This window comes from Pleurodeles waltl, chromosome 12, assembly GCF_031143425.1.
Source record: "Pleurodeles waltl isolate 20211129_DDA chromosome 12, aPleWal1.hap1.20221129, whole genome shotgun sequence".
NCBI lineage: Eukaryota > Metazoa > Chordata > Amphibia > Caudata > Salamandridae > Pleurodeles > Pleurodeles waltl.
The window spans coordinates 60,619,931-60,637,256 of record NC_090451.1 but is presented as its reverse complement, the minus strand read 5'-3'; the positions used below and the strand labels follow the sequence as shown (position 1 = coordinate 60,637,256).

At 44.0% G+C, this 17,326-nt stretch overlaps 1 protein-coding gene across 7 annotated transcripts in view; it reads right to left on the bottom strand.

Moving 5' to 3' along the window:
* The window catches only part of PTPRS (protein tyrosine phosphatase receptor type S), a 542,831-nt gene that overhangs the window by 250,384 nt on the left and 275,121 nt on the right, over positions 1 to 17,326 (bottom strand). For all 7 annotated transcript variants that reach the window (XM_069215972.1, XM_069215973.1, XM_069215971.1 and 4 more), the window contains exon 5: positions 14,767 to 14,955. In XM_069215972.1, coding sequence (XP_069072073.1) covers positions 14,767 to 14,955 — 189 coding nt within the window. The remainder of the gene's footprint in view (positions 1 to 14,766; positions 14,956 to 17,326) is intronic.

Here is a 17,326-nt window from a genome sequence, read left to right as displayed (position 1 = left end):
AACTGGTGGTGTTCTTGGAGGTATAATTCTTTTTAGCCCTTCCATGAATGCTTTAATAACTGGTATTCTAAATAGAGACGATGAATGAGTAGTTTGTAGGTAAGCAGATATTGCTGCGAGGTGTATTTTTATAGATGAAAAAGCGAGGGTTGCTTTTTGCAAATGTAGTAAGTATCCCACTATGTCCTTTGTAGAGGCATGCAATGGTTGGATTTGATTGGTATGGCAGTAGCAAACAAATCTTTTCCACTTAGATGCATAGCAGTGTCTAGTGGAAGCTTTTCTAGCTTGTTTTATGACCTCCATACATTCTTGTGTGAGGTCTAAGTGGTTGGTTTTGACTCAATTTGTTTACTAGATATGGAAGGAGAGGGAGAGGGGGGAAAAGCGTATGCAAATATCCCTGACCAACTCATCCATAGAGCATTGCCTTGTGATTCGCGGTGTGGGTACCTGGATGCGAAGTTTTGGCATTTTGCGTTTTCTTTTGTTGCGAACAAATCTATCTGGGGTGTTCCCCAAATTTGAAAGTAATTGTTCAGAACTTGGGGGTGAATTTCCCATTCGTGGACTTGTTGGTGATCTCGCGAAAGGTTGTCTGCTAGTTGGTTTTGGATCCCTGGAATAAATTGTGCTATTAGGCGAATGTGGTTGTGAATCGCCCACTGCCATATTTTTTGTGTTAGGAGACACAATTGTGTTGAGTGTGTTCCTCCTTGTTTGTTTAAATAATACATTGTTGTCATGTTGTCTGTTTTGACAAGAATGCATTTGTGTGTTATTATGGGTTGAAAGGCTTTTAACGCTAGAAATACTGCTAACAGTTCTAGGTAATTTATATGAAATTTTGTTTGGTGTACGTCCCATTGTCCTTGAATGCTGTGGTGATTGAGGTGTGCTCCCCACCCTGTCATGGAAGCATCTGTTGTTATAACGTATTGAGGCACTGGGTCCTGAAATGTCCGCCCTTTGTTTAAATTGTTGCTGTTCCACCATAGAAGCGAGAGGTATGTTTGGCGGTCTACCAACACCAGATCTAGAAGTTGACCCTGTGCTTGTGACCATGACCATTGTGATGCTAGGCACTGTTGTAAGGGTCGCATGTGTAGTCTTGCGTTTGGGACAATGGCTATGCATGATGACATCATGCCTAGAAGTTTTAGCACAAATTTTGCTTGTATCTTTTGGTTTGGAAACATAGCACTTATTACCTTGTGGAATGCTTGAACTCTTTGTGGACTTGGAGTGGCAATTCCTTTTGATGTGTTGATGGTTGCCCCTAGATATTGTTGTGTCTGACACGGTTCGAGGTGTGACTTTGTATAGTTGATGGAGAAACCCAGTTTGTGAAGGGTTTGTATGACATATGTGGTGTTGTTTGTGCACTTTCTTACTGTGTTGGTCTTGATTAGCCAATCGTCTAGGTAAGGAAACACATGTATTTGTTGTCTCCTGATATGTGCTGCTACTACTGCTAGACATTTTGTGAATACTCTTGGTGCAGTTGTTATTCCGAATGGCAACACCTTGAATTGGTAATGTATTCCTTTGAATACGAACCTTAGGTACTTTCTGTGAGAAGGATGTATCGGTATATGAAAGTACGCATCTTTTAGGTCTAATGTGGTCATGTAATCTTGCTGTTTGAGCAGTGGAATGATGTCTTGTAGTGTGACCATGTGAAAGTGGTCCGATATGATGTAGGTATTTAGTGTCCTGAGATCTAATATTGGTCTTAATGTTTTGTCTTTTTTTGGAATTAGAAAGTACAGGGAGTAAACTCCTGTGTTTTTTTGTTGTACTGGTACTAATTCTATTGCATCCTTTTGCAGTAGTGCTTGAACTTCTAGTCCTAAAAGTTCTAAATGTTGTAGTGACATTTTGCGTGTTTTTGGAGGGATGTTTGGTGGGAATTTGTGGAATTCTATGCAATAGCCATGTTGGATTATTGCTAGTACCCAATTGTCTGTTGTAATCTGCTGCCAAGATTGGTAGAATTGCCTTAGTCTTCCCCCCACTGGTGTTGAGTGAAGGGGTTGTGTGACTTGAAAGTCACTGTTTAGGTGGAGGTGTTTTTGGAGTTTGGAATTTTCCCCTACTCCTTGGGAATTGACCCCCTCTATATCCCCTGAAACCTCCCCTTTGGAATGAACCCTGATAGGGTGTGGTTCTTGTTTGTTGGCTGGTGGTGTCTGTGGGTTGGCCACGAAACCCCCCTCTAAATGGAGTTTTTCTAAAAGAGCCTCTGCTCTGCGGGGAGTAGAGTGCGCCCATGGCTTTGGCTGTGTCTGTGTCCTTTTAAAGTTTTTCAATGGCTGTGTCCACTTCAAGGCCAAAAAGTTGTTTTTCGTTGAAGGGCATATTAAGGACAGCCTGCTGGATTTGAGGTTTGAACCCTGAAGTGCGGAGCCATGCGTGTCTCCTTATGGTGACAGCAGTGTTGACTGTTCTTGCTGCAGTATCGGCTGCGTCCATTGAAGAGCGGATTTGATTGTTCGAGATCGTTTGTCCCTCTTCAACTATTTGCTGCGCCCTTTTTTGGTATTCCTGGGGAAGATGGTCTATGAGAAGTTGCATCTCATCCCAGTGTGCGCGGTCATATCGGGCTAGCAGCGCTTGAGAATTTGCGATGCGCCATTGGTTGGCTGCCTGTGATGTGACTCTTTTTCCTGCCGCATCAAATTTTCGGCTTTCTTTGTCCGGAGGTGGGGCGTCGCCAGATGTATGGGAATTTGCTCTTTTGCGAGCTGCCCCTACTACTACGGAGTCAGGTGGTAACTGCGAAGTAATAAACACTGGGTCTGTGGGTGGTGGTTTATATTTCTTATCCACCCTTGGGGTGATGGCTCTTGATTTTACGGGCTCTTCAAAAATTTGTTTTGCGTGCCGTAACATCCCTGGTAGCATTGGGAGACATTGATATTGGCTATGTGTAGCCGAGAGGGTGTTAAATAAAAAATCATCCTCTATAGGATCGGAATGCAGTTGGACATTGTGGAATTCTGCTGCCCTAGCCACCAGTTGCGAGTATGAGGTACTGTCCTCTGGCGGTGACGGCTTTGTGGGGTATGAATCGGGATCATTGTCCGGCACTGGGGTGTCGTATAAGTCCCAAGCGTCTTGATCCTGATTATCTTGACTTATAGTAGTTTGCGCTGGTGAGTGCATTTGTGGCGGAGTTTGTGCCGGCGATGCCTGTTGTGGTGGAGAGGGCGGAGGCGTGACTTTTTTAACCACTTTGGCTTGTGGTTGTGCGTCATCCTTGAGAAATCCGATCCTTCTTTTTCTCATTATTGGGGGAAGGGTTGATATCTTCCCTGTGTCTTGTTGGATGTACAGTCTCTTTTGTGTGTAGTCTGATTCTACACTTTGGAGCTATTGTCCAAATCTGTGCATCTGGCCACTTATTCCTTGTTCCTCTGTGTAGGAAGGAGGTGTGGAACTTTTCGGCGCCGAGAGAGAATCTTTTTTCGGCTTCGGTACCGACTGAATTTTTGTGGCTTTCGGCAGTGTGTCTCGGTGCCGATGTTTTTCGGTGCCGGCATCTTGTTTTTGCTTCTCGGAGCCGCTATCTCGGCTCCGAGGTTGCTCCATGGCGGTCCCTCGACCGGAGTCGGGTGTCTTCGCTATGGGCGTGCCCTTTTTCGGCGCCTTCGACGGGTCGCCGGTTTTATGGGTCGAGCCATGGCCTGTTGGCAGTGGCGTCCCCTGGGCTTTTGTTTTTTCGATGGTCTTTATTTTCGACGTCTTACTCACTGTTTGTTGTTGTTGTTCGACGTCGGAGTCTCCGGATTCTGAGTCCGGAACCGAGAATGTTTCCTCTTCGTCGTCGAAACGTTGTTTTGTCGGCGTGGACGCCATTTGTAGACGCCTGGCTCTTCGGTCCCGGAGTGTTTTTCTGGACCGGAAGGCTCGACAGGCCTCACAGGTATCCTCCTTGTGCTCGGGGGACAAGCACAAGTTACAGACCAAGTGCTGATCTGTATAAGGATACTTACTGTGACATTTTGGGCAGAAACGGAACGGGGTCCGTTCCATCGGCTTCGGCGTCCCACGCGGTCGGGCCGACCAGGCCCCGATGGGGGATCGAAGCTACCCCAAAGTCTTCCGATGATCGGTGTCGATGTACCTAACTATCCCGATACCGAACGGAACAATACCGACGCTTTCTTCCGAGATTCTGACTAACTTTCCGAACCGAAACACGGAGCGAAAAGGAACACGTCCGAACCCGACAGCGGAAAAAAACAATCTAAGATGGAGTCGACGCCCATGCGCAATGGAGCCGAAGAGGGAGGAGTCCTTCGGTCCCGTGACCAAAAAAGACTTCTTCGAAGAAAAACAACTTGTAATACTCCGAGCCCAACACCAGGCAGCGGACTGTGCTCAACATGTGTATCTGCAGCAACATATGCCATCGAACTTATACTTTCCCTCTTTGTACCCCCTATGCCTAAAATACATTAAAAGATTTTAAACAATGGTCTCTTCTACCAGACTATTATAGGGACTAAGGCTCTCTTTATGAGCACCCCGATTAACTGCGAAATGTGTAACGTGTAATACCACACATATCGCAATTATGAGTTTTGGGATAAATATCAATGGGTCAAACCTGCTGCTATCCATCGGCATATAATGGAACATGCTATTTCCCAAAGGCATGTTCTGCTCCAAAGACTCATAATTGGCCCGACTCAGCGGAGCCGGATTTGATCAGATGTGATAAATATTACACCAGTTACCGGGCCAGCCGTAACGAGGGCTAAAACTTACACCACTTCTATGAATTTCTTTGCATGCCATACGTCCCTCCTTCAAACTGCCTCCGTAAAAACACTGATTCCCAGCAGACACAGCAAGCTATGCTCAGCCATCTCCTTATAATACCACCAAATGTACAGACACCCTAACCTCTTGAAACCTCATATTACCAATGCAACATGTTCTTGTTCAAAACACTGGCAAATTCCGCTAAAACTGGAAGAACTGTGCATTACTGAAAGACTGTATAAGCCACTGCTCAGACTATTGATGTTGGGGGTATTTTTTGACACTTAACACTGAAGATACATGCAGGTGTTGAAGTAACACAATGCTATCCTAGTACAAGGAGTTGCCTGAATGCAAAGGACACATCCACGAGGGAGCTAGCTCAGCCCTAACCTGGAAGCAGTCCCTGCCACTGAGATTAATTCCAGCATTCAAGTACCATGCTCATAGGTCACATACGGGGTGCACCCTCCTGCGCTCAGTGGACCTTATTCTGTAAGTTGTTACTGGAGTGCTGATGTCACTTCCTGGAGAAAGCCTTCCATCAGTAATATGGTGGGCCCTTTTTTATTGGCTGGCACAAGATTACAGAGATATTTGTTTTACCACAAATCCTGAAAACAGTGCAAATGATTTAACAAATTCACCCTCTAGCATTCAAACCTTAACTGATAACTAATGATCGATCCCCGCGAATATTTAAGATGATTCTCAACTAAAATATCCAAATGGACTGCTCATGTGAAAACTGCATTCTGTGCCTATACTTTTCGATATTATGAGGAAGGGGGTTAAAGACACCCCAAAATATAGTACCTGCCACGTCCCAGCCGCCATCTACAGTAATCACACTGGTTATTTTGCCTAGTGCACCCTCAAATTAAAGCTCCAGCTTGTAAGTACTGGCAGTGACAAATAAATAAATAAGGTTGTCAAAACATGTTCTAGAACTTGAATGTGGGGACGAGACTCTTACACACAGCCCACAGCGAACGCCTACCAAAATCTTACAGACACCACAAAATGTAGCTCTAATATTTTTCAAACATGAACCTGCTGTGTTGAACAGAGTGGTGATCCCGAATGGGATTCAGGGAATTCAGGTCTAAATCACTTCAGGTGATCATTGTAACGTTTCTAAAACATATTCTAGCTCCAAAACCAGTTATTGGGGGTTTTCAAAGCATGAACCTCCATAATGCAACCAAGCTACAAAGTCACTAACACAGGTAAGCCACCCTGCCTTTCTCTACGCCAGTGACACTCCAAAATTAATGGCATTTCACATAGTGCATGTCTTAGACCGCACTTCTCTGCCCCGCCTCCCAAACCATGTTTTTTTTTAGATGCACCATTTTCAGAATAAAGGGCAAAAGAAACTCTTGATTTTTGGACATTTTAAGGCATACTAGCTGAAAGGACGGGGACAATTTGGTTAGGTTAAGCAGGGTATTTACAGGTAAAATACTAAAGGTTAAGTAGGGTCTAGTTGAGGATCTAGGTAATAGTTAGATTCTAGTATGTTAGAAAGTAGTTAAGGGATAGCAACTGGTCTAGGATAAGTAAGTAGTCAGGGATGAGAGCCTGATTAAAGTTAAAAGGTTAGAAAAGGGTTACAGACGGTTATTGGTTAGCAGCTGATTTTGTGAGAGGAACTGGTTAAAGGTAGGGAAATAGTTCAGGAATAGGAACACATTTAGTAAATAGGTTAAGGTCAGGAAATATGTGTGTTAATACAGCAGATTTGTTAGATGTTAGAACAAAGATAGAAGATAAAGGGCAAGAAGGGAAAGTCTGATTCTCCCTGCTTGAAGATCAAGTGTCTGAATAACTAGATGGCTGTGAGAGGGAAAGGGGAAACTAAATCACAGCGGCATCAACAACACAGAAAAATGCAAAGGATTCTCGGGCATGAGGCCACCTGGAGGTGTCTAGCGCCAGCATTTAGAAAAAGGCCTAAGAGGCGAGGCCTAAGAAGAATATTAGAGGAGCCATGGCATCTGGGCAATGGAAAGGAAGGCAAAGAAGTAAGAGAATTGTCTCCTACCATGGCAGCCGGGCCCCATTGTGGTGTTGCTGGGGATGTTGCGGGCGATTGATAAGAGATGAAGGGTAATGAGCTGGAAGAAGAGGACGTTCAAGGTCATTGGGCAGGGAAGGATTCCCAGGAGAACACTGAAAATCATGCGGGCTCCGGTACTATCAGGAGATCAGAAGTCAGGGAAATCTTTCCGATACAAGTGCTATCAAGGAATCAAGAAATTTATTCTGAGGCTGCCATTGTCAGGGAATCAAGAAAAACATTCTAACCATTGGGGCCAACTTGGAATGTTGAAAATCCATAGTATTGATCAAAATTCAGGAAAAAAGAAAAAAGATTGAGGAAACTGGTAAGGACTTAGAGATAGACTGACCAAGGGGGCGGGCCAATTTAGGAGGCAGGGCTGACCCTTGTGACTGGGCGAGACATGTATGAAATTGATTATGCAGATTTCTGAGAGTAGTATGGGTTCAGCAGTGTGGCTATAACACAGGAAACAGCACAGTGCTAACAGCTGCCCAGAATGCAGGAAAAGGGACGGCATCGCAATTGGACACAACACAGGAATTAGGACAGACATGAGATACATTTAGAACACATGTAGAAAACTAGATAAGGTTGTTGGCCAGAACACAGAAAGCAGTGTGGATTCAGGCAGTGGTGCAGAATTAAGGGAATAGAACGTAGGACATGTGCTTATAGAGCTCAAGTGGGGACGAAAAGTGAGATCCATTGTGTCACTGGAGTACATTTTAAGGCGCTTGAGTGAGAATGAGCTAGCTGCCTCGTCAGGGACTGCATCATCTAAAAATTGTGTTAACCTTCAGATGTCTCTTCGGAGGCAGGACGCTAGGTGAGGGAAGTTCAGTGGGACATTACCCGGGCAGCAGGGAAGGAGGATGGTGAGCCCAGCTGAAGACACCTGGGGCATGGAATGAGTGGAGAGCCCAGGAGGGGGGATGTTAGGAGCAGATGAGGAAGGTGCAGAGGATTACCAGGTCACGAGGACATTATGGGATCCTGAGGAGAGGAGAGTCCTTGTACAGGGGTTAGTAGTTTGGTGCTCAGCATGCATTCTGTAAGCAGTTAAGAAGGGATTAGTTTTAGAGGGAAACAGTGGTTTCAGCTGCTCGTTGTGTTAATGCAAATCAACTTACCAAATAAATCTGAGAGTTATAAACAGAGACAAAGGAGAGAGAAAGACAAGACAGTTAAGAAGAAGCAGAGCGACATATTGGCTTTTCGTGGTCTTCTTTGGTGGGTTCCTTCAGAAGATACCTGGAGGAGGAAGGCTTTAGGCGAGAGAGCCTGCACTAGAAGTGGGTGTATTGCCACAAGGGGGCAAGAACGTTGTGTGCATGGTTTGGAATAGTAAAACTCCCTGTGGTGCTTTGAGCATACGAAACTGAATATCCTAAATATAAAACTCATCAGAGTGATTCTGACTCTCACTACACATTTAGTGAGTATATTTGCTTCTCCCACACCTGCATGGGAAAACTGGCCACTTCAGCTCAACACAACCATTCACTTCATCACAACACATCTGTTAATCTCACTAGAACAAAACCAAAACCCAATGCTAGAAAAAAGTCCCACGATGACATCTCAGACTTTAGTGGGATGGAAAGCTTTGATCAGTTTGCTAACGCGCACTCCAAACACCCCAAAGCGCTTCAAGACAACACACAGTGGCAGCTGTGTTCTGTGCAGAAGCTGAGAATAGAACAAACTTCCATCCGGCACAGAAGAAAATGTGGGGATTTAGGGCCAGGCCAATATATCAGAAGGAATAGTAGGCCTGGCACAGACTGCCACATGCTAGGCCTAACAGGATATGTTGGTGACATCAGCCCTACAAGTCTTTGAGGTACTGGTCTGTTGCAGTCACTGCATTTTCTTCAGTCCAGATAACATGCAAGACCAGCACCGTACAAAATTATAATATCACAAGAGTAAAATACAACTCATTGCCTCACCAAGTACAGCAAGATGCAAAATGTAACCAGGATGTTAAACAAGACAGTACTTGGCCGTCACAAATTGCAAACATGGTATCACGTGCATTATTAATCTGCACAACAGCTTGAACTAAATACATGAAAACCCTGATGCCTTAAATAACTACACAAATCGGTTTATTATCCCAGGGCAGTACAGCACATTAGTTGAATTTACCACATTATGGGCCAGATGTACGAAGCATTTTTCAAGTCGCAAACGGCAAATCGGCCCGTTTGCGACTTGAAAAATGCTATTTAGGATGTGCAAAGCCCAAATCGAATCGCAGTTTGGGTTTTGCGATTCGGTATTAGGAAGGGGCGTGAGAAGGGCGTCCCATCCTAATACCAAATCCAGATGTTATGTATGATTGTTTTGTGAGGGTGGCCATTCCCAATGGGGTCGCAAATTGTGACCTACCTCATGAATATTCATGAGGTAGGTCATTTGCGACCTCATTGGGAATCGCAAACAGTGTCATTGACACTGTTGTACATCAGGTTTTGCGACTCGCAAATTGCGAGTCACTATGATTCGCAATTTGCAGGTCACAAAACCTGAATTTCGTACATGTGGCTCTTTATCACTAGAACGCAGAAAGGCACCACACTATGTCACCACCCCAGAGCTCTCAATGTTTTAAAACCATACCGCTATCACACCACATACTTCTGCACAACTCTCTTCCCACTACCTCTCACTCTTACCTAACGTGTTTCTTGTGAGTGGGTTGGGGAGAAGCTTCTTTTAGAAATGATAAATTAAGCCACAGGCTTGTTTCCAGTAAGAAAATAAAGTTCCAGAGTAAGCAGTTAGTGGGTGGGAAAGATTCTTCGGACAGCAAGAGTATGTATGAGACTGTGCACTTGTGTATGGGCGTGCAGGTGTGCTTCTTAGAGCAAGTGCTTGTGGAAAGAAGGAAAGCAGGCAGTGTGTACAACCAAGAAGTTCAAATGTCGAAATCCGAAGTACCAGGTACAAATATATTAACAGTTGTGGTACAACATGAAGCCAACAAAGGGGAAACAGCCATATTTAATAACTTAAAATGTCACAGGACAGAAGGAGCGACAAGGTGGGCAGAGAAAGACTCGAGACCTTTATGTTGGTGACTAGACCATTTGTATTTTAGATACTGAGACAGCTAGGTAGGCCAGACACTGCTGGGTAGGGAAGACACTCGTCCAGGTTCAGGATAAACCTAGCACATTTGAGATTCATGCAGCAGGCTGGGGACACCCCAGAAAATGTTTGAAAGCATCTAATAGGCTGCTGGGGTGCATAACATTCAATAGCAGTAGGATAATTGTGTTTAGAACTGTCTTCATGGATCAGTGGTTGGACTTGAACTAAGAAATGGAGAAGGGGAACAGCAGCATGGTCTTAGTTCTACATCTCGTGCAATGCTGAAGGAAAATTAGAGAGCAACAAAAATGTGGGCACCACATAATTTAGCACCATATGTGCTACCGTGTAAATGGAAATCCTGTTTCAGTCCATGTGGGACAAGTCTGTTGTGCGTTTCTTTATCAGAACAGTGCTGTTTTCACAAACGCGAAGACAATCATGACTATTGAAAACTAGCTTTGCATTTTGTTTCCTGCATCTGGTACCTAACTAGCAGAAAGCAGAGGTTCTGTTCACTTAAACTGGAAGGGTTTGAGCAGATTGAACAAGTGTTAGAAGGCACTTTAAACCTGTGTCACAGGTGACTTGAGTATCTAGAGTCCGCACTTTCTGTCAATTGCCAGTACAGGTGGAAGTATGAAAGGCAGTTAGATACTTTCAACAGGGTTAACAGTACCCAGTAGTATACGAAAGGGGTATTAATATGGTCTTGAGTATTTTGTGACATCAAAAGACAATAGTAACAGGGTCACGCCTGCATGTCTGAAACTCCCCTAGTCGTATCGTATGAGAGGTATGTAGTGATCAGACTGTAGTAGCTTCTCTCCCATTACAACAGATGCTAAAGAGCTGACCACAAGAAGTGACCTACCACATCTGTTCCCAATCACTGGGTCATGTCAATACTGCAGATCATGTTTTAAAATGGAAGTATTTTACTCTCTCATTTGGACGTTAGGTGTGAAAGGGGGATTGTAATTCGTCCTGGGGTTATTTAGGAGGGAAATAATGAAACCATATATATTTTTTTAATATTAAGCTTAAGGTATTTACTTAACGTAACCCTTGCCTTCTTCGTAGTTTGAAATTCACGTACATGGAAAATATTCTATTCAGATTATGCAGAAATAAAAGTAGAATGCCTCTTTGTGGCAGGTCACGGCTGATCAAATTACTAAGGAAGTTTGAATGGAAGCTTTGGCAGGGTTCCCTGTATCTGTTAATCCCTGCTTTCTGTTTGTTTAAACGAGATGTCTTGATTGTCTTGATTAAAGTGAGCATTTGCACGCTATAGTAAGCTGTGTATATGGTTTGTTGTGACCTGTTATTCTTTTCACATTATCTACCTCCTTTCACTTTCACTAATAAGGAAAACATCAGTTACCTACAGCAGTATTTTTTTCATTATGGATCTTGTTATAGAATCACGTGATTGATACAATTCTGTCACATATTGTTTGAGTTCAGGGTACTAAGCTTTTCTCAAGAGAAAACAGTGGGTATGGCCCACAGGTAGACTCTTTACTTCTGCTCTCAGGTTCGGAAACATGCCTGGCACTGGGGAGAGAAGAATAAAAGTCTTCCACAAAAAAAAAAAAAAACACAATGTACTGCTGTCCAAATTCTCCAAAGGAACAGAATGAATGCACAATAAAGCTGGTTTCAGTGTTGAACACTGAAGCTTTGTTCAACTTTTGTTGCCAGTACACCAACGTGTTTCTGTTGATCTTTACACTTTGAGTGTAACTTCTGTTTTCAACAAGGCCTTAATTGTTACAAATCCAATACTTGCACTTGTTTTCTAACTTAGTGCTTGAAAAATTACAAGTAACATTTTGGTCCGCTTTTGCAATGGTTTTGGCATCCAGAGATGGGGTGATATATCTATGGAAGCAGCCCAGCCTGATCAAGGTTCAGACTTCAAGGCAGGAATTTTGAGTTTAAGAGCCAGAGTTTGACAGAAATTGACAATACCAAGAAGCCGAAAAAGAGGATATAAAATGGTGTTTTTTTTTCAATTTGATATTCCATAATAATTACCAAAACAGAGCATCTAACATGCAATTACAGGGTTAAGGAAATGGAACACAAAATAACCTTTTCTTTTTTCAACCATTCCATATTCTCATGCGTTTTGTGTAAATAGCATTGTCCTGATGAAGGCCTAAGTAACAGGTCTTGTCCAGTATAAGCTGAAACATATGCTAATGTTTATGTGGTAGTGACGCGTGACAGAACATCATGCAACAGGAAAAGAAGAAAATGAAATCAAAGCACTCACACAGCTTGCATTTGTTTTTTTTGTTTTTTTAACCACACCTGTTTTTATTTAACTGGATGTGCACGGTGCTTTACTGCAATATTTTCCCATAAAAAATGTTGGTGCATAAATGTTGTTGGTCTCCAGTTTCCACTGACAACATACCACATATTAAACTAACATTTTGGATTCCAAGCTCATCCCCTCTGAGCTGCGCCATTGTTTCATCTGAAGTCCACCCACTGATCATAGTAGGGTTAGTTTGACACCCCTTACCTGCCTCTGTAATTCATGTGTACTGTACTTCATTAATTAGCTGCATTACTTACCCAGACTCCATTTTTGTTGATCCTTTTTTGGTTTGGTTAGGATTTTACTTTACAAGTTGCATAGTCCCATTACACCAGACAGTTTGGGACAAACCTTGGAGGTACAGGTAAAACATTGCAGTGTATGATACACCTTCAAGGTTATTCACAGATCTAGCACCTTCGGAGTGTGTCTCCATAATTGCTCTGGTGGCAGAAAAAGTGCACAAGGCATTGGTTATCAAACTCCCCTTTTCTCACTTCCATTGGATTGACATAAAGTTAAAAGTGTGCAAGACTTCATACGTGGAATCTTCACTATCCGTCCACATTTCATTGAGTAAGCCTTTTGTACTGGTGAATCAAACTCTGCACAGCACCTACTATGAATCAGCTGTGCACAGCATGTCCTCAGTTTCAGTGCACACTGCAGTGCAGAGTGCCTCACAATATGCCATCTGTATCAGTGCAACCTGTAGTGCCCAGTTCTCCCATTGCAAACTGCAGTGCACAGTGATGTTTATCAGTACTTATGCACCTTGCAGTGCATGGAGCCTCCCTTGGCGCCATCTTTAGATGTACACCCTGCCAGCCTCTCCAAGTGATATACAGGGAGTGCAGAATTATTAGGCAAATGAGTATTTTGACCACATCATCCTCTTTATGCATGTTGTCTTACTCCAAGCTGTATAGGCTCGAAAGCCTACTACCAATTAAGCATATTAGGTGATGTGCATCTCTGTAATGAGAAGGGGTATGGTCTAATGACATCAACACCCTATATCAGGTGTGCATAATTATTAGGCAACTTCCTTTCCTTTGGCAAAATGGGTCAAAAGAAGGACTTGACAGGCTCAGAAAAGTCAAAAATAGTGAGATATCATGCAGAGGGATGCAGCACTCTTAAAATTGCAAAGCTTCTGAAGCGTGATCATCGAACAATCAAGCGTTTCATTCAAAATAGTCAACAGGGTCGCAAGAAGCGTGTGGAAAAACCAAGGCGCAAAATAACTGCCCATGAACTGAGAAAAGTCAAGCGTGCAGCTGCCACGATGCCACTTGCCACCAGTTTGGCCATATTTCAGAGCTGCAATATCACTGGAGTGCCCAAAAGCACAAGGTGTGCAATACTCAGAGACATGGCCAAGGTAAGAAAGGCTGAAAGACGACCACCACTGAACAAGACACACAAGCTGAAACGTCAAGACTGGGCCAAGAAATATCTCAAGACTGATTTTTCTAAGGTTTTATGGACTGATGAAATGAGAGTGAGTCTTGATGGGCCAGATGGATGGGCCCGTGGCTGGATTGGTAAAGGGCAGAGAGCTCCAGTCCGACTCAGATGCCAGCAAGGTGGAGGTGGAGTACTGGTTTGGGCTGGTATCATCAAAGATGAGCTTGTGGGGCCTTTTTGGGTTGAGGATGGAGTCAAGCTCAACTCCCAGTCCTACTGCCAGTTCCTGGAAGACACCTTCTTCAAGCAGTGGTACAGGAAGAAGTCTGCATCCTTCAAGAAAAACATGATTTTCATGCAGGACAATGCTCCATCACACGTGTCCAAGTACTCCACAGCGTGGCTGGCAAGAAAGGGTACAAAAGAAGGAAATCTAATGACATGGCCTCCTTGTTCACCTGATCTGAACCCCATTGAGAACCTGTGGTCCATCATCAAATGTGAGATTTACAAGGAGGGAAAACAGTACACCTCTCTGAACAGTGTCTGGGAGGCTGTGGTTGCTGCTGCACGCAATGTTGATGGTGAACAGATCAAAACACTGACAGAATCCATGGATGGCAGGCTTTTGAGTGTCCTTGCAAAGAAAGGTGGCTATATTGGTCACTGATTTGTTTTTGTTTTGTTTTTGAATGTCAGAAATGTATATTTGTGAATGTTGAGATGTTATATTGGTTTCACTGGTAATAATAAATAATTGAAATGGGTATATATTTTTTTTTGTTAAGTTGCCTAATAATTATGCACAGTAATAGTCACCTGCACACACAGATATCCCCCTAACATAGCTAAAACTAAAAACAAACTAAAAACTACTTCCAAAAATATTCAGCTTTGATATTAATGAGTTTTTTGGGTTCATTGAGAACATGGTTGTTGTTCAATAATAAAATTAATCCTCAAAAATACAACTTGCCTAATAATTCTGCACTCCCTGTATAGGCTAGTGTGCCCTGCAGTGTACAGTGCCTTCCATAGACTCCCAATAACACGTTACAGGGAGATTGCGCCAAGAGCTTACCTGATCGTAGCTGCTTGATCCTTCCCTTGCTTGCGGCGGGGTCCACGGGCAGGAAGTCTTTGAACCAGGTGATCTCTGGGTCGGGATTGCCGCTGGCGGCACACAGCATGGTGGCCGTCTTGGTGCGCTCCACCACCTTCAGCTGAGGGCCCATGTCAATGTTTGGGAAGCCTGGTGGCAACTGGTCCTCTGAAAAGAACAATCCCAGATGCAGACACAGTGAGTGGGGGCGATGAAGGGGGGTTGGAAGTGACTGTCAAACAAGGCTGGTGAACAAGACATTTAAAACAAAGATCAGGAAAAGAGGGTGGGGAGGAGTCAAAAAAGAAGACTGGGTGCCATACAAACCCCAGCACCTACAACAAATAAATGATGAGGAAACACAGGTGTAGTGTGAAGAATGGAGTGGCAGCAGCATGTGGGACTCTGAAAGAGGAATTCACCATGCACCTTTAGCCCTGAGGTCTCTTCCACTAACCACCAACAAGAACTATGCAAACATTGTAGAAAGGGTGGAATCTCCCAAGCGTTCACCAAAGCAGTGCACAATCCCTTCTGTGCATGAGTATCTTTCGGTGGGCATGCGGCCTCTCCAATTCCTTCGCACAGGAAGCACACCCACTGCAGGTCCCTGATGTAGCTGGATCTGGCCCGTAACGAGGCAGTGGAACCCTTCTAAAGGTAGACCCATCTCACATGTGATGGGAATGGTTTCGCAAGGAAGGAGAGATGCTGCCAGGTTTCATGCAAACAGATTGTTCCCTCGGGGCTCGGTTGGGCTGATTTGCATAGGGCTGGTCCTCTCTGCGAAGGGCACGTGAGCTAACAAATTATGAGTCCTGCACTGATAGCGTAGGTTTACACTTACTGGTTAATAAACGTTGGTTCAAGCCCTTTCCACATGTTCTTTACTTCGTGCAAACATATGTTTAGCTCTTTATGGCCACAATGAGGCTTTCTACACCAACAAGCAAGCAATGTCTGTCACTGTGTTTAGCTCTGGTAGATTATGCACAGATTTCATCTGGAGATGAAGAACTTTGATGACTGGAGCAAATGGTGGTCCTGGAAACTTTTCTTACAAAAGTAGGTCTTGATGCAAAGTTAAATATGTGGGACACACCTTAAGGGATGAAGAGGTGGTTGGAGGAATTAAAGGCACAAAGATTTAACTGCAAAAAGAAGAATCAGCAAGATGCTGCCACAGTATGGAAGATAAAATCAAGTGGCAGAAGAATGATCAGAGAATTAGGGCAGGGACATGGAGTCAGTAAGTATCAACCAAAGCGTACCACAGAAGCAATGGTTAGAATTCCCTCAATCAATCAGAGCCTCTTATATTTCTTTGGGTGCATCCCATTCCACCGTTTCTTAGCTCATTTGTGCCAGTGCAGACAGGTACTGATCATACACAAATCATCCTTAACCCTACCCTAAAAGTGTACAAACCCAACGACTAGGCTCCTTCCTCTCTGGATATAAACCAACAATTCCAGATGTGGCTGGGCCTCGTTGACGAGTGTACCCTAAGTTGTAATGGAACAGCGTGTCAGGACCCACGTATGGGCATACCTTTACCACTTAGGGGACTCGGCACAAAAGCACAAAGTGCTTCCATCAGTCTGGGAGGCAGGCTGAACGGCATGACATACTTAACTTTCATATGTCTGAGCCCTAATTTGTTACTTAGGCATTTTTTGCATCTGGTTGGGTCCTACACTCGACTATTTTGCTAGTGTGCTACCACCACTACTATTTCCTCATGTCTCATCAGCATGGACCCTACAGCAGTGGTTTTGCTTTTACCCCTGATAACGACTGTTCCACTTATAGCTTTTGGTGACTCTACACTGAGGAGCTGATTACGACCTTGGCGGATGGGATTACTCTGTCCCAAATGTGACAGATATCCTGTCCGCCGTATTACAAGTACCATTATATCCTATAGAACTTATAGTATGGCGGGCGGGATATCCGTCACATTTGGGACAGAGTAATCCCCTCCGCCAAAGTCGTAATCAGGCCCTGTGTGTTCTGCTGCTGTACTCTTATCCCGTCTGAGTCGACCTTGCTTGCAGTTTGACTGATGCTGTCTCAGAACCGACAGTGCTCGACTAGCATCTGGTATGGGCTTGTGTGATTAGTTGTCATATTTATATTGCATCTTTGTAGGACAAATATTTACTTGATTGCTACCGAGCATTTATTCCCATCAGATTAGGGAAGCTTCACTGACTTGTTACCCAGCCCTCCACCTGGATAGATCCATTACTGTGGCGCAGTACAATATTACACTCATGCAACGCCCGAGTCAACATTGCACTGCTGAACTTGCTTTCTAATGTGTGCCTAGTGCATCGTTAAAGAGCCATATACTATGTAATTGTGTCTAAAGGGTTGGCCCCCCCCCTCGCTTTGCTCCTGCAGTCTTCTCTGTCTTTCACGGATTCCCCAACCTGTATCACCCATTCCGTGGCTCTCATTTTAAGGCCCCTTTACCCAGCTGCTCCTATTGCTCTTTGGGGTATCACTGGAGCTGCACCCCCAGTCAGTCGCAGCC